Below are 26,399 nucleotides of genomic sequence, written 5' to 3'. Positions count from 1 at the left end.
AAAAAAAAACATAAACAAAGCAGAAGACCACTAGAACAAAACAAAACAAGTCAAAACAAAGCAAATGAAACAAAAAATCCACAGAAATATCTACCACTGAGTCCATTTTTTGTTGGCCAAGTACTCCTAGGCATGAGGCAGTGCCCTGGACTCCATTGAGAAAAACTGATTTTCATTTTCAAGTAGCAATCGGTTGCAGATAGCTTCTAGTTAGGGATTGGATCCCATATCCACCTCTCCCTCTCAGTGATGAGACCCCCATCTGGCTTGAACCCATATAGGTCTTATGTGTGCTATTCTAGTCTCTTAGGTTCATATGTACACTGGTNCTGTTGTACTTGTAAGATACGTTTCCTTGGAGTCATCAGGCTCTCATATTTCTTCTCCTCTTCCACATAGATAGCTGATCTGTGAGCGGGTGTGGGGTGGATCTTTGTGTTCATTTCCATCTGTTGCAAGAGGAAGTTTCTGTGATGTGAGTTGAACAAGTCACTGATCTATGTGGTATAGCAGTATGTAATCAGGAGTCCTTTTATTGCTTTGCTCCTCATGCAGAATAATAGTATTAGGTTTTCCCCTAGACCCAAGACCTATCTTGTTTCATATTCTTGGCCATTTTAGTATTGTCAGGTATGGGTTTCATCTCATGTAGTAGGCCTTAAATCCAATCAAGATATGATTGTTTACTCTTATAGCATTTGTGNCACTATTAGACCAATATGTTTTTGCAAACAGGTCGTTGTTGTGGGCCTTAGTATTTCTACCTGGTTGCTATGGATAATTTCCTTTCTTCTCTAGTAGCATTCAGAATACCTTTCAGTGCCATAAATCCTAGTCAGTAGGAATAACGCTTCTAGTTAGGCACCAGTCTACTTCTCTGTATCCACTGACATAAGGAAGTGTTGTAGTCAGCAATAGGGTCTTGTCATCAGGTTGTGGAGGGTAATCCATAGTCTTCACAAACCCTATGATATCTAACGGCCTCAGTTTTCCGTGAGGCCCCTTTGTCCAACAACTCAACAAGATGTAGCCCATTCCTACCGTTTGGTGACAGATGTCTCATTGGGGCATTGTCTCCCTTATTATTTGATAACTTCATTTAGATTCCTTTTATATTAGGAAGCTTCTACAGTACACTTCCATATGGTTTTTCAAATAACCTATAATGTTAGTTATCTCTCCCCATAGTTCCTCCTTTACCCTTCTCTTCCATCCCCTTTCCAATTTAATCCTATTGTAGCTTCCACTTTGAATCTCCATAACAATATATTCTGTTGTCTCTTCCTTGGGAGATCTCTTCTGCCCTGGTCCCTTTCTAAGTATCTCACCTGCATGATTAATCAGATTATAACACATTTTCAGAGCTAACATACACATATAGGAAAAAACATACTGTATTTGTCTTTTAGAGTCTGGGTTACTTCACTTGGGATGATTCTTTTTCTGTCTCCATTAACTTAGAATTTCATAATTACATTTTCCTTATCAGCTAAGAAATATTTTGTTGTATAAATGTACCACATTTTCATTATCGACTCATCAGTTGATGGACATCTAAGTTGTTTCTACTTCCTTGTTATTATGAATAGCACAGCAATGAGCATGGATGAGCAAAAATCTTTGTCATAGAACATAGTCTTTTGGGTATATGCCCAAGAGTGATAGCTGGATCTTGAGGAAGATGAATTCCTAGCTTCTGAGGAACCATACACTGATTTCCATAGTGTTGTTCCAGTTTGCTCCCATCTCCAACGACTATGTATTTCCTTTCTCTGCATCCTCACCAGCATGTGTGATTATTTATCTTATCTTATCTTATCTGTGATTATTATCAGCGTAGGGAAAGATAAAATCTCAAAGAAGTTTTAACTTGCATTTTTCTTATGACTAAAGCTATTGAACACTTATATAAGTGTTCAGTGAAAGCCATTGGCATTTCGTCTTTTGGAAACTCTGCTTAGTTTTATACCCCAGTTTTAAATTGATTATTTTTGGTCATTGTTTTAATGCTCAGTTTTTTTTTNTTTTTTTTTTTTTTAGTTCTTTATATATTCTAGATACTAACCTTCTATCAGATATGTAATTGTTTTAAAAAATATTTTTTATTTTGTTGGTTGCCACTTTGGCTGAGTGATGGTGTCCTTTGTAATACAGAAGTTTTTCTGTCCCATAACAAATGAAATTTCAGCTCTTCGCCAGATTGCCACCATCATGGACACAAGTTGCATGCAGCCCCTCAAGCTGGCTAGGGTAAACAAAGTGCTGAGGAGAACCAGTTCTCAGGGACATTGCACACAGGTGCATGTGGAGTTTATAGATGACACCAGCCATTCTCTATCATCCAAAACGTCAAAGGCCCTGTTCGAGAGGGTGGTGAACTCACCCTATTGGAGTCAGAAAGAGAAGCTCAGAGGTTGTGCTGACCTTGCTGCTGGGTCCCAAATATCCACAACTTAGCCGATGTTTATTTAATGTTTATTTAACCTGCAAATGTTAAATAAAGCATTTGTATACAAATGAAATTTCAGTTAATAAATGTTGGTGTTTGGTGCATAGATGTTTTATCCTCTTGATGGATTTTTCCTTTATTGAGTATATATTGTCCTACCCTATCTTTTCTGTTTTATTTTGGTTTGAATTCTGTTTTTTCACATATGAAAATAGCTACTATGCTGCTTGTTTCTTGAGTCTGTTTGCTTGGAATACCTTTTCCATTTTTTACTCTGGAGTGGTATCTATCCTTGATGATGAGGTGTGTTTCCTGGATGCAGCAGAAAGATGAATCCTGTTTTCTCANAGTCTGTTAGTTTGTGTCTTTTTACTCAGGAGATGAGACCATTACTGTTGAGACTTGTTAGTGAGCAGTGTTTCTTGATTTCTATTATTTTGTTATGGTAGTTTGGATGTTTTTCCCCTTTCTTTTGACGTACTATTATGGGGTTATTTCTTTATTATGTCCTTTTGGGTATGATTAACCTCCTCAGATGTAAGTTTTCACTATAGTTTCAGAACAACTGGATTGAAAGATACAAATTGCTCACATTTGGTTTTATCGTGGAATGTTTTCCTTCCCTGCTGCTTGTGATTGATAGTATCTGTGGTCTGTCAGAGTCTGTAGTGCATCCATTTAGATCCTGCTAGATTCAGAGTCTCCATGGAGAAATTGTTATTCTGATGGGTCTGCCTTTATATGTGACTTTGTCTGTTTCCCATACAGCTTTTAATATCTTTTTCTTATTCAGTACATTTAGTGTTTTGATTATTATGTGTTATGGGAAATTTCTTTTCTGGTCCTGCTTATGTGGTGTCCTGTACAGTTCGTGTGCCTTGATAGGCACCTCTTTCTTAAGATTGGTGAATTTTCCTTCTATAATTTGGTTTAAAAATATTTTTGTGCCTTTGACCTAAGATTTTTCTCTTTTATTCATAGGTTTAGTCTTTTCATAGTGCCCCAGATTTCCTAAATGTTTTGTGCCTAGATATTTTTATATTTAACTTTTTCTTTGACCTATCCATTTCTGCTTCTTTGTCTACACGGCCTGGCTTTCTCTCTTCCATGCCTTGTAATCTCTTGGTGAGGCTTCCCTTTGAAGTTTTTGTTTGACAACCTAATTTTTTCATTTCCAGTTTTATTTTGGTTTGGATCTTCTTTATGGATCCTTGTGAAAGTAACTTTAATTCACTNGTAGTAAATGTTGTCTTCGTGGATTGTAGCCTCCATCTGCTACCTAGGCCTAGTCCTGGAAGCTTCTAGTCTTTGTACAATCTAATCTAGGCCTAGAATGTGTTCAGTCTCTGAGACTTAATACTGAATAAAGCTCACCTTTTGTAGTTTTCTCTTAGCTCTGACTGGCTGGTCAACTCAGCTGTTCTGGCTCAAATTCCTCTCCAAGCTGACTGATGCAAATTGGCTTCTCTCACTTCTAACTGAGTTACTCCACTTGGCCTCAAACTAACTCTCTAGCAATCTGTTCTAATCTTCTGACTCATTCTCATTCTCTGGCTCGTTCTGTCTTCTAGCTTCTCTCTTCAACCTGTCTCTGTAAAACTCTCCTGGTAAAAACTGTATCTGAGTTCCACAAACTGACTGGATAGAACTTACTAGAACTCAGAGATCTGAACATCTCTCTCTTCTGAGTGCTAGGATTAAAGGCATATACCACTATGCTTGGATCATTTGCTCTCTATATATCAGGCTGGCCTTGAACTCAAAGTCCTGCTTGCCTCTGTCTCCTGGAATTAAAGGAGTATGTGTATTCCAGCCAGATCACATAGACCTAGAAGGGTCTTTGGATGTGATCTCTTGCCTCCTGAGTGCAAGTAAACCTGATACTTTGTCACAGTTCTGAACATTAATCCAATGCAAGGACATTTGTATAAGAAAATGGGAGACTTTTAATCAGAACAGCAAAGCTTTGGTCATTTTAACTGGCTCTATTCCATCTCTCCCTCTTCAAAGCTCCTTGATAGTCTCAAAAACAGCAGCTCACAGGTAGTGTGTCAGCCTCCTATCACTGGCACTCTTATCAGTGTTGTTATATGCCTCCTGTTTCTCTGAAAGACCCCACTTAAAAGATCATCTTCATTTGACCCGACTCAGTCTCATTACAGACTTCCCCTGCACACCCCCCCACCCAGAGTTTGTCTAAAACCAACCATAAATAATTGTTGAAAAATAGCCATTATTCAACAGCCTGCAAAGGTGATTATTTAGGCAAAAAACTGGTGTCAAGTATAGAAAGAAAAGCAAAGGCTTTGAAATCCCTGCCACAGGTTCCTGAAACATTAGACTGTGTCAATGTAGACTGTGAGATCCCAGACGCAGACCTAGTCCCTTGGTAATCGTGTTGGAAGAAGCTAAAGTCAAATCTCAAAGGAAGCAAGGTAGCCACATGTAAGGAATCCTCAGTAAGATTATCAGCAGCAGATTTGTATTATTGGAGGCCATTTCCATCATTGTAAAATTCTGACTTTTCATTCACATCTTCTCTTCTCTGCTAGATCCCTCACATGTCAGCATAGTGTATTGATTCTGGTATCTGAACTGTTGGGGATTTGTTTTTAGTATTTTATCTCTTAGTGGTGTTAGTGTTTCTCTCTCTCTCTCTCTCACACACACATACATTTTAGATTTTTAATATAATACTAGTCCTTTTATGTATAAAGTAGCACACACTACAGTATTTCTTTCTTTCCANTGAAGGGTTTGATGGTGTTCTGTATGACTGTTTGTATGGATGTCTAGATCTCTTGGAGGTAACATCTACTTGGTTTTTCTTTTATCCAAAGTGATCATCTTTTTTCCTTAAGGATGAGATGAATCAATTTAAAATTTATAATTATTGCTAAATATCAATTTTAAAAATTAAGGGGCTTTTATCAGTGCACGGTGGTGTTGGCACTGTTAAATCTGAGATCTGACTCTGTGGGTGCTTTTCAGCCTCTAGACTTCTCAGTGCGGCTGGCCAGGTGTTTTCCTGGGCAGCCATTGTAGCTGAAGGCCTCCCTGGAGGAAGGACCTTTGCATATTTCCTTCTGGCTGCTGGAAGGATGAGGGTCTGCAGGCCTCAACTTCTCCCTGGCTGCTGGCTGTGCTCCCTTCCTCATAGCCCTCAGTTCATTATCACATGAGAATCTCCCTAGGGCAGCTCAGAACATGGAAATTTATGGGCTAAGAGTAAGCAAGAGGGACAGGAGAGCAGCAGAGCCAAACAGAGATCAGAAGTGACATCACACTGTTTGACATACCCTGCTGATTAGCACTGTCTCCAAGTTCAACCCACTCTTAGGGAAGGAAACCATACAAGGCCTGAATTGGAACTGGAGGAGAGTTTCTGCCTCTTGGAGGCTTACCACATATTTCTGTAACAGCTCATTTTTTTTTTTCTGTAGGCTTTTCAGTGTTTTCTCTTTACTGTTGTCTGCCTACCTTTCTCCAAACCCTGTCTCCTTACTTCTATATCTTGCTCCCTGTCTCCTCTCCCTATCTTTACTCTCAGCGTGCTCGATGCTGCCTTCTTGACTGCATTCTACTATTAAGGGACCCCTGCCCTCTGACTCTGCCTCTGCCATCCTTTTGCTGTCCTGGTAGCCATTTGCCTGTGCCGGCCAGTTCCAAGTTTCTCCTTCATTTCTGTTCCCCACCCCCACCCCCCACCTGCTGCACTCAGTACCATGCCCACTTCCCTTATTTCCCTTTACTGCCCAATGCTTATGACTTATTGTATCACACTGAAGTTTTTATTTTTGAAGAACTGAATATTTATGTCCTCTGGGGTTTGCCTATTTCATGCTCATAATTTCTTTTTTATAAATTAGAAGTCCTGATGTAGCTGTCTCTTGTGAGACTATGCCGGGGCCTAGCAAACACAGAAGTGGATGCTCACAGTCAGCTATTGGATGAATCACAGGGCCCCCAATGGAGGAGCTAGAGAAAGTACCCAAGGAGCTAAAGGGATCTGCAACCCTATAGGTGGAACAACAATATGAACTACCCAATACCCCCTGGAGCTTGTGTCTCTAGCTGCATATGTATCAGAAGATGGCCTAGTCAGCCACCAGTGGAAAGGGTGGCCTATTGGTCTAACAAACTTTATATGCCTCAGTACAGGGGAACGCCAGGGCCAAGAAGTGCGAATGAGTGGGTAGGGGGAAGGGCAGGGAAGTTGGGGGGGGACTTTTGGGATAGCATTGGAAATGTTAAATGAAGAAAATACCTAATAATAATAATAATAAAATTAGAAGTCATTCATTTGTCTTTGGGACAACTTAAACAGTGATTAAAATATCTTATCAGTGGGAGATTTTAATACCCTGCATATTTGATGAGCCTATTTTATTTTTAAGGTGATACTTTTGTTCTGTTTAGGAGCATAAAAGTCCTTGTCTTTTAGAATAGCACCTTGAAGCCTACACAGATGACATGACTTGTTGGCATGCTTGGGACAGGTATTTGTGCATGTCTGTGTGTTTGAGCATGTGGTGTCTTAGTTCTTGGTTGTTGAAGCTTGGTGATGCTATCTAACTTTATATTACATCATTTTTTCCTATATTTAAAGCTTTCAGAGTAAAAAGCTTTTTGTCCTTGTGACATTGTCCCATGACATTAGTTTGATCTGGGTTGAATCTGTGTCTCAGTTACCACTTTTGCTAGTATATTTCCTCACCCAAATGAGTCTAGATTCTCAGTGTGAGACCTGTCTGGCTGCTTTCTTTCCCTCTCACCTCCAGCATGGCCTTTGTACCCTGATGGCATTTTTCTAACTGCTTATACCTACTAGGTCAGGCCCAGCTCCTCTTTCTGTCTGCACAGCTGTGATGATACACTGCAGAGGCCTCAGAAAGTGGGTGNTGTTCTTGTCCTGCATTGGTTCTGGGGCCTCTCACCTGTCTGGGATGAAGCAAACAGAAAACCATGTGCTAGGGAGGGGGGTCTGTGGACATTTGTAATGCCTCCTTTTTGCTTCAGGGTTCATGCTCAGCTCCAGATGTCCAGATTGGTTTCTGCTCTTCCTCTGAAGAGCAGGGTTTATTTTTATCCTTCAAGATTGTAAGGTTGGTCCTGGCTGCCCAGCCCAGCAGGCCTGTGGCTCCTGCTCTGCCTACTGCTTTGAGTATCCCCTCTGTGTTGGCTCTTTAATCTTGGTTTTGGACCTGACTATGTCTTTTCAGGCATGTGTTCTCTCTGCCCCTGCTGTGTGTGGAGCTACAGTGGTGCATCAAAGTGCATACTCAGTGTTGTCTGATAGAAGGAGGTCCTCTACTTATCCACTCAAGATCCCTTCCACTCCTGCTCAAAGCCTGCCTTACACTGTGCACATTGTCATCATGGTGATATCATCATATCACAGGTCATCATTTGTCCTGTGTATTGGAAGCAATAAACTTGGTTTGACTTAGTATTTATTTTCCTCAAATACTTAGTGGGAATTTCTTTAGACAAAATGGCAATCTGCTTGCTGCTATTGGGTCAGTTATCAGGTCATAATCTCTCCAGTACATCAGACTCCAAAACTATCAGTGCACATATTTGCTTCCCTATCAGGACTGAGTTCCATGAACACATCTGATACAGCTGAGGCCCCTTTTCAGGAATGCCTCATTCATAATAGACACTTGGGAACAGCCAATGAGTTGCTGAGACCATGATGGCCACTTAAATATTACCTGGAGAAATATCTGTTTCTAGGAAGCCTTCTTAGTGTAAGCTTTGTCTGAGTTACCTCCTGGCTATTATTGCTCATGGAGATTTCCTTACCAGCCTTACAGGTGGTAATGAAAGGACATAGTGCCCTTACTATAGTCTTTTGCATGAAGACATTAGTAAGTTCCAGGCTCTAGCCTAGGCAGTTAAGTCTATGATAAGGCATCTTTGCCCAGAGCTTTACTTCTGCAGATGTTTGTTGATGTGTGTCCTAGTGGCTGCTGTCTGAGTGTTCAGTATGAATAGATAACAATATGTCATTTGGAGACTGGGTACATGCCTGGATGAGCCTCCTTGTCCTTCCTGCCCCAGTATCCCCCAGGGAACAGCAAATGAAGAGTCTCATGATAGTTTTGCCTTCAGATGTCATATTTCTGCTTGGCTGGAGCTACCGGTCAGAAAAGGCAGGTCCGCGCCCTGCAAGATATTCCAATACTGGCTGCTTAATTGTATCAGATGTGCTGCTTCTCTGATTGCACCAGAGATCATTCACAGTTGGTGCTGGGCTACTGAGAGGCCACACACATATTAGNCATGCCTGNGTGCCTGGGACACAGCCTCATCAGCTCATCATCGTGCTTTGAAAGATCCTGTGAGAAATCCCTGGCATTCAGTCCACTGTCTATGTTTAGCTTTGCTGGAGTATTGGCATTCCAGAGGCATTCCAGGAGCCTTCTTGAAAGATCTTATGAGAAATCCCAGCATACAGTCCCTTGTCTGTGTTTAGCTTTGCTGAAGCATGGGCATTCTGGGACCTTCTTGGAATTTCTAGATTCTTCAGCCTCTGGGGAGCCAAGTTGTTTCTTTGCTCCACTTTACAGGTAAGGGGAAGTACATAAGAGGAAGGCAGCTTACCCAGGACTAGAGAGGCCACTGCCTATCTTTCTGTCCAGCCCNTGGCCTGGCATTACCTAAACTTTGGCCCTTTTCTCCAGCCCTTTTAGTATGTGCATGCTCACACTGGTATGCAGGCAGCTCTTATTGCACTATTCTAGAAGGTTCTAAGCCAACAGGTACATCACTGCCAAGGAGGGGGCTTTCAGAATCTTTACCCCTTTTCTTCTCTTGTACTTTTGAGGGATTAAGACTCCTCTGCAGATACCATAGCGTAGCTTAAAATAAAAAGCTCAGGACTTGGAAATTATGTGGACTCATGTTCACAGTAGGCCTCAGTCATTGATAAGCTTGTGCTCTTGGGGGTGATGAGGGTAAGTGCCACCAGGAGCCTAGTGCAGTGCTTGCTCACACAGTCCTCATATGGGTAGATGACAATTAGGAGTGATGTTCCTTGTCCACGTACCCCAGACTGTGCTAACCTCTCAGGCCCATGATGACTGCATCTGTATACTGAGGACAGAGGCAATGGAACTTGATACATAGTACTGGAAAGCCCAGTAAAGATGTGGGTATTCCAGTCCATACTCCCAGCTACCCTAAGCTCCCAGCTGCCCCAATGCTGTGGACCTGTGTAGAGGCCTTGTTCTGACCCTGCTCATTTCTAAGGGGTACCCTCAGCTTTCAGACAGTCTTGTAGGCATGGGAAGCAGAGAACACTTCTATTCTAGTTTTAGCCATTGCTCTAGAGAGATGGTCTGTGCAAGCAAGGAAGTAGTTCAGAGTCATTTGGCTACTTAAGGAGAGGACTGGGCTGCACCCCTAGGCTGCTAACTCCAAGCTGTTCACCTGGGCTCTCAAAGTTATGACTGAAGGAGGGAGGCTCTCTTAAGCTGGCCTCAAAGGACTCATTCATACACATCCCTTAGGTAGGTAGAAATATATACCCTCCTCTTTAAGACTCTACCTCTCTTGCTGTACATGGGGACTCCTGCCATGATAGCTCAGCATGTAGGACAGTGGCATGGTGTGCTACCAAATAGCAGGATTCCAAAAACAGTGCCAAACTCTGCTCTTTCCCATCTGTGAGGTTGGAGGCAGCTTGGTGCTTTAGCCAGGTCCAAGTTCATCTCTGCTTTGTGAGCTCTGTGTCCTATATGCTGAGCTATCATGGCAGGAGTCCCCATGTACAGGAAGAGAGGTAGAGTCTTAAAGAGGAGGGTATATATTTCTACCCACCTAAGGGATGTGTTTGAATGAGTCCTTTGAAGTTCATGCTTTGGCTGTGAGCTGTTGAATAGTTACTTGCTCCCTCTGTTGTATCTCCTGTCATGGGGATCCATTGTGACTCTTGACCCTGACTAGCTTAGTACACCCTGCTTTCCTCTTAGGCTTTGGAAGGAACCTAGAAATGTCCAAAAAGCATGTAGAACAGGACTTGGCAGACAGTAAGCATTCAAGAAACATTAGTGATTATCATCTGCAAAATGGTTGTGTTAATTACCCACTTTGAAAGGCTGTTGTGAAAATTGAGAATAACACATATGCATGACCATCCACAGCGTAGGCTCTGTGTACATTACCATTGTCCTTCTCATTGAGCATGACTGTGAGCAGAAATGTCAGCTGCCTTCTCCCTGTGACACTCATTCAGCACCACTGCTGCCAGCTAACTCAGGCTTTGTTCTCCTCCAACTAGGCCAGGGAACTGGAGAACAGAGAGGCCGAGCTCAGCCGCCGTGACACCTTCTACAAGGAGCAACAGGGGCGCATCCAGGAAAAGGTAANACTCAGGCCTGGTTCCTTCTGGATAGGTCCCAAGGTACCTGACCAGAGCCGACCACCATGATGGGAGAACAGCAGGTCTCATGCTGGCTTACTCCAACACCAGTCACCCTGTGGACATGCCCATCTTCTTGCCTCCACAGGAGCACCACGATCCCAGCCTTTCAACAAGTTGCAATCAAGGGGATAATTGCTTTTTAATTGGCCATTTTCTGTGAATGTGGCTGGCTCTACTACAATCCAGTTTTAGAAAAGTAATTCACATTCACCACAGGGCNGTGCTGAGACCNAGTGTCCCTTTCTTACCTGAGTTAAGCTACATTGGATAAAAATAATAATAACATGAAGCCTTGCTGTACAAATGCATTAAAGTTGTATCATCGATTTTCTCCTGGGACTTGGAAGATCAAAGTGCTCTGCTGCTGCATGCTTGCTGAGGATGAGCCAGGAATGCCAGAGTCACAGGCATTTTTACCTTGTTAAATGCTAGCAATTTATGATTGAAAATTTATTTGGTAATGTGCTTACTTTGGGAGGTTTAATTTGTTGATTATGACAGATTTTCCAAAGAAATAGCTTATAACATGGGAAAAGATGGTTGGAAAATTTTTNAAAAAGTATTCTTCCTCATGCCTAAGAAAAGTATTCTTTCTCATGCCAAGCAATCTGAGCCACCAGCTATTGCAAGCAAGTCTTCTCCTGTCATTTGTCATGGTTTGGAGCTTTGAAAGTGACAGTTTGCTTGAGGGGCCTGCTTTCCATGGGGGTTTTCTCCTGCAGCATGCCACAGTAGAGTCTGGCAGAAGTGTGGATTCTGGATTTCCAGGTAATGAGGACAAGGGGCGGTGGCTCCCTGCTTCACAGCCACCTGCTTGCCCACTTCTGCCAGGCATGTAGAGGAAAGCCAGCATTGAGGATAGAGCCCTGACAGTGATACCCTGCAGTCCTAAGCACGTGCCTGAGCAGTGCCAAACGGCCTTTAAGGAGCCAGCTTTCACAAAGCAGCACGTGTGCAGGTTTGACTGTAGCATGCCATGTTAAGAATTGTGATTTGGGATTACAAAAAGGAGTTGAAAAAAAAAATCCACCAGCTATGGCTCTAATTATCACAGTCGCCCATATGTTCTCAGGCATGGAGATATTCTTTCTGGTTGTATGTGCAGTACTGTTTCCTGCTGTGCTCTCCTCATCTCTGCTTTGGGCTTGGCTACTCCGAGCTTGTGCACATGCTTCTGTAGGGTGGGAGGAAATGGCCTTGTAGCAGCTTTCCCCCTCTAAATCTGGTTTCCTTTCATCTCGTTCCTCTTCCTCCTGGGTTTCTCTGTTAGGCCGGTTTCTGCTCTGCCATGGGAGAGGCAATATTCCCAGCAGGCTCCTCCACCTCACTCTTCCTCCCTACTGCTGGGAAAGGGGTACCCCACTCCTCACACAGAGAAGTTTACATGCTTGTGAATAGTTCTACGCTTCGACAGGAGCTGTCATAAGTATGCTCTCCTTTCTGGTAGTGCTTTGCTGGCAACAATAGAGAGGAAAATACCCCACATCCCAGCAGATGGAGATCAGGCTAGAGGTAGTGGGGTTGCAGGGAGGCCGAGGAGTAAGGCTTACCTGTATTAGTTCTGAAAGGAGGTGTGGGGGTGGGGAGGGTGATCTTTTCCATGGATAAGCCCATTCTGGTAATGGTTGAGAAGAGGAAAGTACAGCCTNGGACAATCTCTCTATAGATGCTGCTTTTCTTCAGTTTGGCTTCTGTTTGCTGAACACTCCTAGACTTGCCATTTGCAGCTCCCAGACCTTCCAGCCATCATGCTCCTCCTCTCCCCATCCTTCCTCATCCCCTCCCTCAACATCCCCTTCCTGTTTCTTCCTCTCTTCCCTTTCTTTTCCTTTTCTGTTTCTTTAAGCTTAGGCACCGACAACAGAGCCTGATCTAAGAGTAAGTGGGGAAGATGTGGACAGTGGAACCCCATTTGGTTTCATGGCATGGAGAGTGGGATCGTGCCCAGGAGGAGAAGGGCTTATTCTNGAGCTCTGAACAAGTCAGGGTGCAGGGCAAGGCAAGAGTAAGGTGGAATGGTGGAGTCCTCAGGCTGGAATTCTGCCATTTTGGGGCCAGTCCTGGGCTTCCATGTGGGCCTCCCCTGGCCATTATGACAGGTAGGGAAGGAAAGTCTGCACCATCCAAGCTCATGGTCCAGGAGAAGGAGACTTTGTGGTGCTTTTATACAGCTGTGTTTATTCTGCCATGATGACCTTTTAGTGTGGAAGGAGAGGCTACAAACTTTCCAAATAACTATACAGTGTACCACGTTGAAAGCTATAAGTGTAGAGTGTTGAATTTTGCCAAGGATAACAGTAAACTGCTGAGGACATGGGCCAATGTTCTCATGCACCTGAGGAAAAACTGTAGGCACACTAGTCACAGGAGACAGTCATCCATTCAGCTGAGCTGACAGAGCATGGGTATCAGTGTCTGAAAGGCTAGGTTGTCTCTGTTGTTCTGCAGTTCTCATTTCTATGTCTCCATTTCTTCATCTTTAAGATAGACTCATCTGTGCTGTCTGTGAAGAGAGAATGGAGACTAATGTAGGCAGTACCTATGGAAATGTTGCCCTAGACAAGATTCTGGTTTTGCCCTGTAGCCACCTGGGATCCTATATGGTGTCATAGTGAGTTCTTTAGTTTGGGATTGGTGCATGTTCATGGGTACATACATGTATGCTGTGAGTTTGAACCTAGGTATGCAGAGGTGAGTTTCAGTCTGAAGATGGTCTGTCCTCATCTCCTGCTCTCTGAGATGGAGAAACCTCCTCTCTGGGCTTTATAAGGCTTTTTATGAATGCCTACCAGGAGTCCCACAAGCAAGGCATTGTGCAGGGGGCTGGGGCTAGTTTGCACTGGCATTTCTCACACACCAAGANAATGTTTATTGTGTGTTAGATACATGCAGCAGGTAGGTGACACCCTCACTGTCCTCAGAGTTGTGCTCAGAGGATCTCTTGCCATCGTGCTTGCACTCCAGCTGAGCATGCACTTAGCTGTCATGTTTGTTCTAGGAGATGAACAAACTGGGGTAGGATCCCCACAGTGTGCCCAGAATCAGCTGGGGTGACTTGTATCTCTTAAGCCAGTGCATTTGCTTCTCACAGTGACTCCTGTGAAATGCCTGAAAAGCCCACAGAGCTGACCACTTTTGCTGGTAAAAGCTCATTTGACTGTGACTAACCATGGCCACCCATTGAACNGAGTAAGAGAGGGGACAAGTATGCTTTAAGGTCCTGTAGACATCTTCTAGTTCAGCCTTGGTAATGGAACAACAAGTATGCTGAGTATGGTGTTTATCTGCCCATTATTTTATCATGAGTCATTATTTGTGTAAAGCAAACATTAGGATGCATACTGACATAAGTAATAAGTTCTCTTTAATGTTATTTTCACCCTTTCCTCTTTTTTAATTTTAAGTACATAACCATTCCACATCGATTCAAGTTTGTTGCTTCATGGAAGCCTCAGGTGTGGAGGGGAGGTGGTGAGGATTGGGGCGGGCCATGGATCCTCTGGTGTGGAGGGGAGGTGGTGAGGATTGGGGCAGGCCATGGATCCTCTGGTGTGGAGGGGAGGTGGTGAGGATTAGGGCAGGCCACAGATCCTCTGGTGTGGAGGGGAGGTGGTGAGGATTAGGGCAGGCCACAGATCCTCTGGTGTGGAGGGGAGGTGGTGAGGATTGGGGCAGGCCATGGATCCTCTGGTGTGGAGGGGAGGTTGTGAGGCATAAGCAATGTGTGGCTCCACCTTGTGGAGTCTTCTGGAATAGAGAGAACTGATTGATACTCATGCTCTAGTTTCTGGGCCACAAAGAACCCCCTCCCCACTTCTGTAAGACCTCATCTCACTTTCCCAAACTTGCCAGCTGCACAGAGGAGAAAGCTTGTAAACTAGCTTCCGAGACTGAATTTGGAGAAAGCACAAAACTCAGAAATGTTTGTATTCTTCCTAGACTTTGGCTCTTTCCTAGCACAGACGTCTGTACACATCCTGCTTGCCTATTCCTGAATGGTCAACCCTTTTCCCTCCTTTTCCAGTCCTGATCAGCCATCTTACTAACACACTCACAAAGCCTGCCTGACTAGGCACAGGCATCCTTGTCTCTTGGGGTGTCAATCAGTGTATCCACAATGTTTTCACTTGCTAGTGAGCATGTACACACCAGGGAGGCATGGCCTTCACCCACAGGGTGACACTATCGTACACTCAGCAGAAAGGCCACCATGAGAGAGGTGAGAGCAGGTGAGAGTCTCAGACAATGCCGTGGGAGTACATTGACAAAGCCACTTCAGGAAACTGAGGTCCAGGTCTGTTATGACCAGGTATGGATGTACCTAGTGATGCAAAAGATTCTCCAGAAGAAGCCATGGGGCAGTGCTCAGGAAAGCCTAAGACCAGAATCAAGGAATCCATTCATCTATCCAGTGAAGAGCAAGAATGAGCAGCGTGCTGCTGCAGACAGCAATGATGAAGATTGCAAACCCTGTGAAGGAAGTAAAAGAGGCCAGGTGTGGAAGAGATATGTGTGATCTATCTGCATAAAAACAGCAAAGCAGATCTGAGGGTTACAAGGTTGAACAGTGGAGACAGCCTGACTGGAAGATATGTAGCTAGGGGGTGGGACACTGGTCACTTCAGGTACATGGGTTGACCAAGATCCACTCTCTGACCTACGAAAGATTCACCTATCAGTATGTTAGCTTTGGGAAAAAAGGGACTGCCATTGAGGAGGAAAGGCCACCAGGGAGTGCCTGATATCTTCTGCTGCTTTCTCCCTTCTCCTGGGGCCTGGGGCCCTCCCACAGATCATAGCACACACAGCACACACCACATTGACTAGTCCATGCTAGTGTCTATGGCTTTTTCTCTCCTTCCTTTAAAAGCTGTTGAGCACAGTCCTGATCAGTGTCATTAAGAAAGGGTGATTCATCGGTGGGNGCCAGGAATGCAGTGTTGGGCATATAATAGGGNCTTAGTAAATATTTTCCAGAATAAAGAGAGCAAAGTATGTGCACATAAACAGGAAACAAATGCATTTGGGTTTCTGGAGGGGAAGAAGGGAGCTTTGCCAAGAAGGCTGCTTAGTGGAAGCAGTGTTTGGAGAATGACCAAGATGCCATGGCAGCCTAAAAGGTGGAGGCCCAGCCTCAGCAGAGGTGCCTCACACATAGGCCATCGGAGGTGGGGATGAATAGAAATTGGCATGTGATTTTGAGGGACCTCACTGAAATGTGTGGCCTTAGATAGTTTTAAAGTCTGTAAGGCCTGAAAGCTGGAGAGAGATTTGAGCTTGAAAGCCTATAAGAATAATGGTACCAGGGCTGGTGAGATGGCTCAGTGGGTAAGAGCACCCGACTGCTCTTCCAAAGGTCCGGAGTTCAAATCCCAGCAACCACATGGTGGCTCACAACCATCCGTAATGAGATCTGACGCCCTCTTCTGGAGTGTCTGAAGACAGCTACAGTGTACTTACATATAAATAAATAAATCTTTAAAAAAAAATAATGGTACCATTGAAGGAAAGAAAGTCATGTGAGCTACTGCTTTTGGGGCCNGTGATGAGCTTAATTCTAGNCATGTGCTTATGAGGCAGAATGTCCAGCACATGATTAAGAAGTGTTAAGCAAGAGGAGTGGATCCTACAAGACAATAGTCACTCTGATTTTGTGAGCCTGTACCATGTGCCAGGCCCCTTTCATAAGTTATCGCTGATCCTGGCTTCAGCCCTGCAAGCTAGATTATATTACATGTGTTCTACAAATGAAAGAACTCGGAAACAGGCTGAGCAAGCTGCCAGAAGCCATGCAGCTGATAGATGGAGTCTGCTCTTTTCACCACACCATGCTGCCTCTCTACATCAGCTTGGAAGAGAATGTGGGAAACAGGCTGGATTCTGTGGGGCCAGAGAGCATAGACCCAAGAAAGCCTGTGTAGCAGGACTTGTGAGCCACACCCAGGGAGCCTTGTCAGTCCTCCTCTCTGGAGAAGCTAACACTGGGCTTTATAGGGGAGAGGTAGGCATGTGAGGAGGAAAGGGCTGGCTGTGTTTTCAAGAAGTTTCATCAAGAGTATATTTGTAGTTGAGAAAGGAGTGGAAAACCTGTATATCCGAAAGGAACACTCCTATCACCTTTTGGAAAGGGTCCAGCAGAAGCTAATCCAGAGTCAGAAATGGGCATGCCAACAAATGGCCACAGGTTCTTTAGGAGTGAAGAGATCAGGCCACAGAGTGAGTAAGCTTGTTATTGCTGCAAGAACAGCTGCACAGACATGTCCATTAGACACCTCTGTTGAGTACAGGAGGCCTACCCAGAGGTGCCACTGAGATGCAGAGCAGGGCACTTTTGTAGAGATGAAACAAGTGACAAGGACTCCCAGAGAGAAACCTTGAGAGAGATGCAGCCAGAGTGGGGATACAGAGGTCAGCATAGTGTGAGTGGTTCATTCTCATTCTTTTTTTGTCCCATCCTCAAACAAGTCCAGGAAGTGGGGACTCTCACCAGCCTACTGGGCAGTGAACTGGCATGGCCATCCACAGCAGTGGTACCACAAGTTGGGTGGAGTTACAGATAGCAGTTAGAGTTTGCTGCCCTGAGGTCCTGGCCACCTGAATTCAGGGAATCAATATTTAGCATCTGCCGGGCTCAAGTCAACACTGTTGCTGGGGAAGGTTCCTGAGTGGAGCACACAGGAGCACTGCAAGCACCCCTCCCCGTGGCATGGTTGCTTCTGCCTTGTTCTTTGCCTAAGCACCTTAAAAGCCAATTTCCAGCAACCATGGCCTTTCTCCCTGGGTACTTCACATAAGTCTCAAAAGTGGAATTCTTATGCAACTACAATGTCCTCATCTTACNTCAGGGGATAGACATTAATTCCTTCGATTTTTTTTTTCCAAAAATACCCTCTTCCGGGATATTTGGATTTCTATTTGTTTGGGGTATAAGTCTTTATCCAACAGTCATATTACAGTTGATTCTTAGTTCTGAAGCCCATGGCCATACAAGTTAGGCTTTTTCATGACAATGACTTGCCCTTTTTCCTCCTTCAGTGCATGGAACCTGAGCCAGAGAAGTTAAATTAAATGCTGGGAGACCCTGTTAGGAAAGGGAGTTGCCACCCAGGTCAGAGGCTAGCCCTGTGGTTAAACTGCTGCTTACTGCTACTGATTTGTGTTGTTTGCTCTTTAGTGTTGCTAGGGTCCTTTTCAGCCCAGACTCAATCAGTATCTTGGAGTAGTTTCTGTGCATTCCTACAGTAGCCACAATATGCAGTGCTTCCTGCTCACATGTATTTTATGTTGGTCCCCGCAGCACATTAAGTCTCCTNAATGGACANTTATAGGTTGGAGAGCCAGGAGTGGCTTTTCATCACACNTGCAAGTTGTCACCTCTTCCAGTTGGAGAGGATTTTGTTAAATAGTTTTCAATAAATAGTTGCTCCAGGACCGTTCCCATGTTTTCCTTTTTAGTGCTCCCCTCACAGGCCAAGATCAGCTGGATTTGACCATGCTGATATGGTAGTGGGAGGCCAAAAAGGGACCCTTGACATCGGGATTCAGTATCCTGTGACCTAGTGCTGGGGACTGTGTCCTCCGCATATCACTGAGCTAGTGCTTCCTGGCCCACCTTGATGCTCCCTCCATCATGGCAGCCTGGTAGTCTCTTATATGAACTGAAGCCATGTCTTTCCTTCCCACTATTGTACTTTTTTTTCCTGGACTCCACCCATGATCCAGCATCCAGTTGTGCAGCAAGATTTTCATTGTCTTTCCACTGCAAATCANGACAAGGCCAAGATTCCTCAGCCTAGGCTGCAAGACTCTGGTTTGGGTTGGGCTTGTGTCTCGGGGCCCTTCCTAGCCTGACAAGTATTGCCTGTTTGGAAGCCCCTTCCTACCGCTCCCTGTGCTGTCTACATGTGCCTGCTGTCCCAACAAAGCTGTTCCCTGTCATGGGCTTACCTAATTCACTTTTTGACCCTCCCCTTTTTTGTCCCCAGAGTTCAGAGCTCAGTGCCTGAAGTACCCAGAGGTCAGCATGCAGCAGTATACACAGCCAGGCCTNTGTGGACCTGAGATGGAGAGTATTCTCTGAATGGCACTGGGTGCTCTTTGCTGCCTTCCCAGTCCCTAAACTCTGCTTGAGTACGTGTGTCATAGGAATTACTGGGCCATCTGCTTGGAATTTACCCAGCCATGGAATAACATTGCCTTCTCCTTAAATTGCCTGTTGTTTATTTCTTAAATAATATGTGTTCATAGTTAGAAGAAATTCAGAAAATACAGATAAGCATAAAGACTAAAAGGAAATTACCTAACTCAGCCTGCCCTTAAAAAAAGTGACAGTTGTTCATCTCAGTGTTCACTTACCCAGCCAGACCAGGGTAACATTTCAGTAATTGTAGAAATGGGACCATAAGCACACATGCTTCCCAGTGTCCTTCAGTTCTTGGTTCTGCCGTCAGCCTTTCACATCCAGTTTATCTTAGTGTAACTAGCAGCTCCCTGCCCCTTGTCCGTGCCTTACATACCAGTTACCTGTCAGTACACTGTGTTGTGCTAGGTCTTCCCAGCATTAGAGCCATCTGGACTGGTTTTCTAGAAAAAAAAATGCATATTTAGACTTACATTTTCTGGGTCATGAGTTCTGTACATCTCCAGGGGCAGAGGTGATACATGCAGGACATGCTAATGCAGCTCACCCTCCACTACAGGTGTGTGGCAATGCTGGTTCCCCTGACTTTATGTGTGCAATATTTTCCTCATCACCTTTTAAATGAATTACAGATATAATGCTTGTTTGCAGAAAGTGTGGAAAACATGGCTGGCTGCAGATCCAACCTGGGGTAGCTTCCTACAAATACTTTCTCTGCTTGGTGCCTTACTACTGCAACAGTACAGACATAGATGTTCACAAACAGAGTTGCAATTTATTTTGCAACTTACTTTGTAGCTTGAGTATAACAATATGTCTTGGAAAACTTTACATACCAGCTTTCTCTGCACATCAATCTCACTTGTTCCTTTTGACAAGGGCATGATGGGAATCTCTTATGTTTATTTGGTGGTTTCCTGTTAATGACATGGAAGGTTATCATCTCTGTCACAATTGGTTTTAATGGTTATCCCCAGATTCTCTTCAGGAATATATTCCAGTGAAAAGACTTTTCAGGTTGCTCCCCACACTTGTGCCATTGCAGCATCTTATCCCTTGTAAGAGTGACTACACTTTACAATTATCAGCATAATAAACATCTTTTTGGAAACACTGTTTTGACCCTATATTTTTTTCTTTTGGGAATAGCCTCTTTATATCAGCCAGCCGTTTTCTTTTAGGTCATTTGTGTTTTTTAATTGATTTATAGGTCTTTTTAAAAGTGATATGTTTATTAACAAGTGATTAAAATATTTATTATTAGAAAGATTCATTTTTNCTGGTACGTTTATTCAAAGATACTCTTTGTGGGATTTATTTATGATTTACAGAGTCACTTTTGCCCAGGGTTGGCTCAGATGATCCTTCCACCTCAGCTTCCTGTGTAGCTGGGATGACAGGCTGTTTGGGCAGCTAGAGATTGGTAATCTATCTGTTTTGTGATTAAATTTAAATGTTCTTTCTTGTCCATTTTTACTCTTCTTGTCATGATTATTTTAAAATCATATTTATTAGTAGTTACATAGTTCCATTTCTTGATTTGAAACTCTGGTGCTGTCTTAAAAGCTCTTGTGTATCAGAGCTCTTAGCGATGCTACAAGCCTCTTGTTATCTCCCCTTAGGTGATTATCAGTGATGGAATCCATAGCCTCACCCAGATCTGACTTCTGCCCTGGCTCTGGCTAACTGACCTTATGTCAATGAGTCACCTCTGCTGAGCTTAGAGTCCTTGTTCTTAGGGAATTGAGGGCGTGAGGTGGCCAGACCTGCCAGGATGTAGCTAGGAAACCAAGAGTTTCCTTTCCTTCTGTGCTCATGGGTTCAGTTCATCTTATTGATAGACAATTGCTGTTGTTTACATGAAACCAAATTGCTTTCCAGGGCACAGTGGTGGCCACTGGTTCTCTTCTACCCTGAAGAGTGACAAAGCTGTTACAGAGTCACTGGGTCACCACTACCATCTGGGCATGTGTGTTGTGTCTAGAATTGGAAAGAACTTCTCTTCACCCTCATTTCTGTCTNGAACTCATGACCCTCCTGTCTCTCATTAGAATATGTGAAAACAAAAGGTAGGGAAATGGCTCTGGGCTAGGCAATATCTGACACCCTACATCTGCTCTCCTATCTGTCATTAGTGATGGTCTGTCCTTTTCCCCTTTGATAAATTGGACACTGCTTGTCTTGGGCATCTTCCCATTTACTCTGAATCCTCAGGAGTGCTGCAGCCCCAAAGTCTCTCCTGTGAGTGAATCCAAGCTGAGGCCAGATGCATCTGAATGGGGAGATTTGAATTCATTTAGTGTGACTGAATGTTCTCTTGCAATCTCTCCTGCCTTGAGCTTCAATTCCCTCATATCAGTGCTTGATTCAGTCTCAGTCAGGAGATTGTTCTCTTTGATAGCAGAGNGAGTTTAGGAGTTCTTTCTTTCCATCTTGCTAACTGGCCACCTTTCACCCCAATATGAGTCCAACCCTTCCTGCTCTTATCACTCCTAATCCAATTTTAAAAGCTTCTTTCCCCCTTTCCTTTTTTTTTAAAGGCTCAACTTTCCAGGCCTCAGCTCTCCTGACCCTTTCCTTACATGCCTGGATCATTCCTTAATGTCAGTTCTATGCTTTCCTTTCCTTTGGAAACAGGTATTTCTAGAAAAGTACCTACTAACTCAGATCTAGGGAGGCCTATGAAACTCATGGACTCCCTTCCTACAAACTGGTCTGTTCCACTGGGCCCTGTATCTATTTCACCCTGTGAGCTACAATCAGTGAGTGTCATGATCTTCAGGGGGTGGGGACAGCTCACAAGCTCCTCCTTCCTTTTAAGAACATTTTATTTCTCAAGTGTGTTTGCTTGCATGTTTGAACTCTTGCCCTCACAGAGTGTGGTCTTCCCTCAGGGATGTTTATGACTCCAAGGGATGCTTGGTAACATCTGGAGACAGTTAAGGAGATGGTACTGTGTTCAGCTAGTAAGGGACCAAGGGCAAGGGTGTTGCTTTCCACCAGGAAGAGACCATGATGTGGAGCCATTCAGCACGAGACCAGCAATGGTGCCAGAATGGTCCAANAACCCCATTGCAGAGCAGCTTCTAGCACTTCATCAGCCTGAGGTGTTTGGTAAAGGCTGTAGGCTTTACCAGGTGTGATGACACATGCCCATAACTGGAAACACTGAGGTAGGAGAATCACTGTCATAAGCCTTCTAAAAAACCTTCTCTGGGTAGAAGAGAATGCAGGAGCCAAAAAGAGACCACAGACCATTTTCTGGAATGCACTGTGGTGATGGTCCCGTGCCTGACTTCCCTGTTAGACCTTTGCTGTCCTCTGAAACCTCTGTGTCTTACTTTGTTTGCTGCCTCATTGTAGCTCATTATTCAGGATATGGTTCACAGATATCAGCAGGGTGTGCTCAGGAAAAGCCAAGGAAGGGAGACTTCAGTCTCTGATGACAGAAAGGTTCCAGGTGTGTTTAGTGTCTTCCCCTGGCCTATAGGTGTCCCTTGCTCAGGACACCATGAGGTGCCAATTCTGCCAGGACTTGGTTTGGGTTGACTAGCCAGGGGAACCTAATCCAGAGTCAGGGCTGCTGCAGTGCAGTGATAAGACCTGCTGGTTCATGCTGTTTCTGGGGCCTCTGCAGGTCTGCCTAAGCATCACCTCAAGCGGGCAGGGGGGAAGGTTTCTTTCTCTCCCGTGGCCTCATTTTAGGCCAGCATGTAAGGAACCTCCTCTAACTTCCATTTGTGGCATGTCTCAGTACTTGGCATTTTGCCAGGGGCTTTATCTCTAGTTGCCACAGGTCTCTTGAGTATATGCAGCTATTTCCATTGTATGGTGGAACTTGGGGCTATGGTGCATAGAGTTGCTGAGTAGATGGTGAAAATAGAGTTTAAACGCAGCACTGGCTAATCTGAAGTCTGTGGTTTTGCCTCCACTGTTAAACTATGATTTTTATATTGCAGTGGCAGGAATTTGAGCCATCAAAAATGGGAAGTGACCCGGCAGCCAGCAGAGTTGGATGCCTTGTTCTAATTATTCTGCATCCCTGGCCCAATCATGGCCCCTTTAGACTGATCTCATGTCACCTGGGAAAAGTTAGTCACAGGTACATCTGGCTCATCCTTGGCATGACCCTCTTGAGATGACTGGGATTCCTTCCACTTACCATAGAAATTTATTTGCAAAATAAATTTCCTACAATTTTATCACTCTCTCAAATTGGTTCAAGTGTTCACAATGAAACAACCTTAAGTAAGTTTTAAGAACTGGAACCAATCAATGGTGGCACACATCCCACCCACCCCCCCTTTTTAAAAGAATTTTTTATTTATTTTAAGTATATGAGTACACTGTTCCTTGTCTTCAGACACATCAGAAGAGAGCTTCAGATCCCAGTACAGATGGTTGTGAGCTACCATGTAGTTGCTAGGAATTGAACTCAGGACCTCTGGAAGAGCCCCTACTGGTACACACCTTTAATCCTAACACTCTAACACTAACGAGAGGCAGAATCGGGCAGATCTCTATGAGTTTGAGGCCAGTATGGAGGTCAGGAGTTCCAGGACAACAGTGGGGCTGTTACATAGAGAAACCCTGTTCCAAAGGGAAAAGCAAACAAAACAAACTGGATGGAGTTCATTGAGAAGAAAAATGTCATGAAACCAATTATCAGGAGCTTGTGCTGTAGACTGGGCTATAAGGAACTAGTGTCATCAGAGTTACAAGGTGGCCAGCTCTATTCAAGACTGAAGACTCCTGCAGTGCTACTGTGTGCGGGTTCTTTGTCTACAGGTATGTGTGCTCCACTCACTGTTACTCCCAAACCGTGCCCTTTTGACAGATAATCAGGAAATGCAGAATCTAGTGGGCCTTTCCCCCACTACCCATGTCAGTCATTTCTAAACTGTCAAAAATGACCACCTTCCATCTCTGCTGCCAACATCTATTCACTGGGCCTTAATGACCTCCTGGCCTTTAGCTCTAGACTCAGTGAGTACACAAGGTGACCTTTCCTGTGCTCTGATCACAGGATACTCTTATCACATAGCTACTGCTTCACAATCCCAACCTTACCCATACTCCCACCAGCCGAACTGACCTACTTCTGGGTTCACTTGATACTTCTACAGACATCAATGTTCCTTGAGCCTTGTTGGAAGTGCCAGTCAGACTCTGTATCCTATGACTCAGGACACCTTCCCTGAACCTTCCTGGAGAAGTCCTGTGCTGGCCTCCACGTCCCAAGACTGAATGGTTTTGTTTTCCTGTCCCAAACTGCAGGCCAGGAAAAAAAGAAAAAAAAAAAAAAAAGATCTTTAAGTATCACAGCATCAAATACCAGAATCTCAGGCAGAAAGGGGGTCNGGGAGGGAAGNGGGAGAGAAAAGATGGATGCCCTGTGGAAAAGTATTTACCCAATACAGATCCTGGGGAGATTCATGTCCTGTGTACCTTCAGCAACAGACTGGCCATTAGAGACTGCCAGGAATAGTATCTTTCCTCCTGGTTAAGCCACCTGAGGTCCACTTTGAGCACGGGAAAGCTGAGGGTGGAGCTTTCAGCTGGCCAGGGGTACACTGCCCGGCCACAGTGGCATTGTGGCATTGTGGCATCTGAACACCATAGGATAAGAGCCTTCTCTTATATGTTTAGAATGCCAGTGGAAAACAGGCCATATGAGGTGTGTTCAGGTTTATAGTGTTTTTAAGGAGTGCTGAGCATCAGGTAAGGACTGTTGATATACTTTGTGCTGGTCTAAGCAAAGCCAATTAGTGCAAAGGCAGGCAATGATCTTCAAATCTGAAAGCCCAGATTGTAGCCTCAAGCTTAGGGCGGTTCAAGTTACTTACCCAAGTCACAGGGTATGTGAAAGGCCTTCTTAGAAGCAGCACACCGTGTTTTGTTTCTGTCTGAGATGATCGGGAGTATTAAAAGTTCCTCTACTATCACACACACTCTCCCTAAGGAATACTTCCTGAAAACCTGTAGGCGCCTGTGCTTCCTGTAGCTCCCGGGAGGAATGTAGGTCACTTCATTGTCGCTTGTTAAAACGGTCAGCTTTGGCAAGTATCTTTGCTGTTCTAATGGCATCTAATGAGAACACCAGCTTCTGGCAAAATAAGAGGCTAGAATGTAGAATCTGCTAATTTGCTGGTGCTTCTTGGATATCAGCCAGTGACTTTGCCTGTCTAGAATAAAGACTGATATTTACTGCACTCCTGTGTGTGGCAGACACTGTGCAAGCATTTCATAAGTATTAGCTCTTGCAGCCTGCAGCTCAGGAAATACTCAAGAAATGCTTGTTGTATGAACTTAGTGAGCAAGGCAGGGTCTTCCCCGTCCCTGTGCTGAGGCTGTGCCGAGAGGGGAGGGAATAGGAAAGAGGCCTGGCTTATTCAGAGAATCCAGGAAAGAACTAGTGTAAAGGGTATTGCCTCCAGTAAGAAGAAGCNGAGTCAGTCCAAACCTCCAGGGATGTTTGCCTGTTCCTGTGAACTGTGAGGTAACAGAGCAGCCTGCCAGCACTATGACAGTGTTCAGTATCGTTTCTATTTTGTGACATTTTCAAAAGTGGTGAAGTATAATTGTTAACATTTTATGTTTTATCGACTATGTTTTGTGGAAAATATCTCACTTATATGATCATAAGCAGCACATCACCTCAGCACCCAGTGTGTATATCCTCTGGCCAGCCCTATCTATCAGTGGACTCCCAGCCAACTCTAATGGATACTGCATTAGGATGCACAGATTCCTTGTTTGTATCGGACAGACTCATACACATAAATGATTGAAATTATGAGGCAAGTCTGGGGGGAAAAACACCCTGCATCAGTAACATCTGAAAAGGTTGACAACAGTCAAGGGACGAGACAGACTGAAGAGTATGAACAGAATGGAGAGAAAGGGTTTATACAGATGGTGGCCTCTGAGGGTGCTGACAGGAGACTCTTCCAGGTTGTGAGTACTGGGAGTCTCTGGGGTGTGAATCATCAACTGCTAACAGACTCTCAGGCCTCTGCTAAAACAAGGGCAGCAAGAATACAAAGGTATGAACCTGCTTATTTTTCACAAAGAAGTACAGGAAGAATAGCCATGAACTGACAAGGCTGAAGAGGAGTAAGAGGAAGATGGGGGGGTTGCTTGTCTGATAAGAGACTTTATGTGCATTTGAATTTTAAACCATATTGTTTTCTTTACATAAAAATTATATCAGCAGTTAATAACATCCCCCCATACTCCCAACAGGTAACCCTGACTAAACTCAAGGACATACACATACATACCCACACATACACACATACATGACATTAAAGTAGGGGTACTTGTTAGAAAGTAGGGTTTCAGGGCCTAGCAAACACATAAGTGGATGCTCACAGTCA

General features: G+C 44.2%; 1 protein-coding gene and 1 pseudogene across 1 annotated transcript in view; both read left to right on the top strand.

The window, feature by feature from the left end:
- Window positions 1-26,399, top strand: part of Chchd6 (coiled-coil-helix-coiled-coil-helix domain containing 6) — a 203,595-nt gene that overhangs the window by 106,698 nt on the left and 70,498 nt on the right. The window contains exon 5 of the mRNA XM_021164904.1: window positions 10,737-10,820. Coding sequence (XP_021020563.1) covers window positions 10,737-10,820 — 84 coding nt within the window. The remainder of the gene's footprint in view (window positions 1-10,736; window positions 10,821-26,399) is intronic.
- On the top strand, window positions 2,212-2,423 carry LOC110296443 (annotated as a pseudogene).

Source organism: Mus caroli, chromosome 6 (genome assembly GCF_900094665.2).
Source record: "Mus caroli chromosome 6, CAROLI_EIJ_v1.1, whole genome shotgun sequence".
Classification (NCBI taxonomy): domain Eukaryota; kingdom Metazoa; phylum Chordata; class Mammalia; order Rodentia; family Muridae; genus Mus; species Mus caroli.
This window is presented reverse-complemented; position numbering and strand designations above follow the sequence as displayed.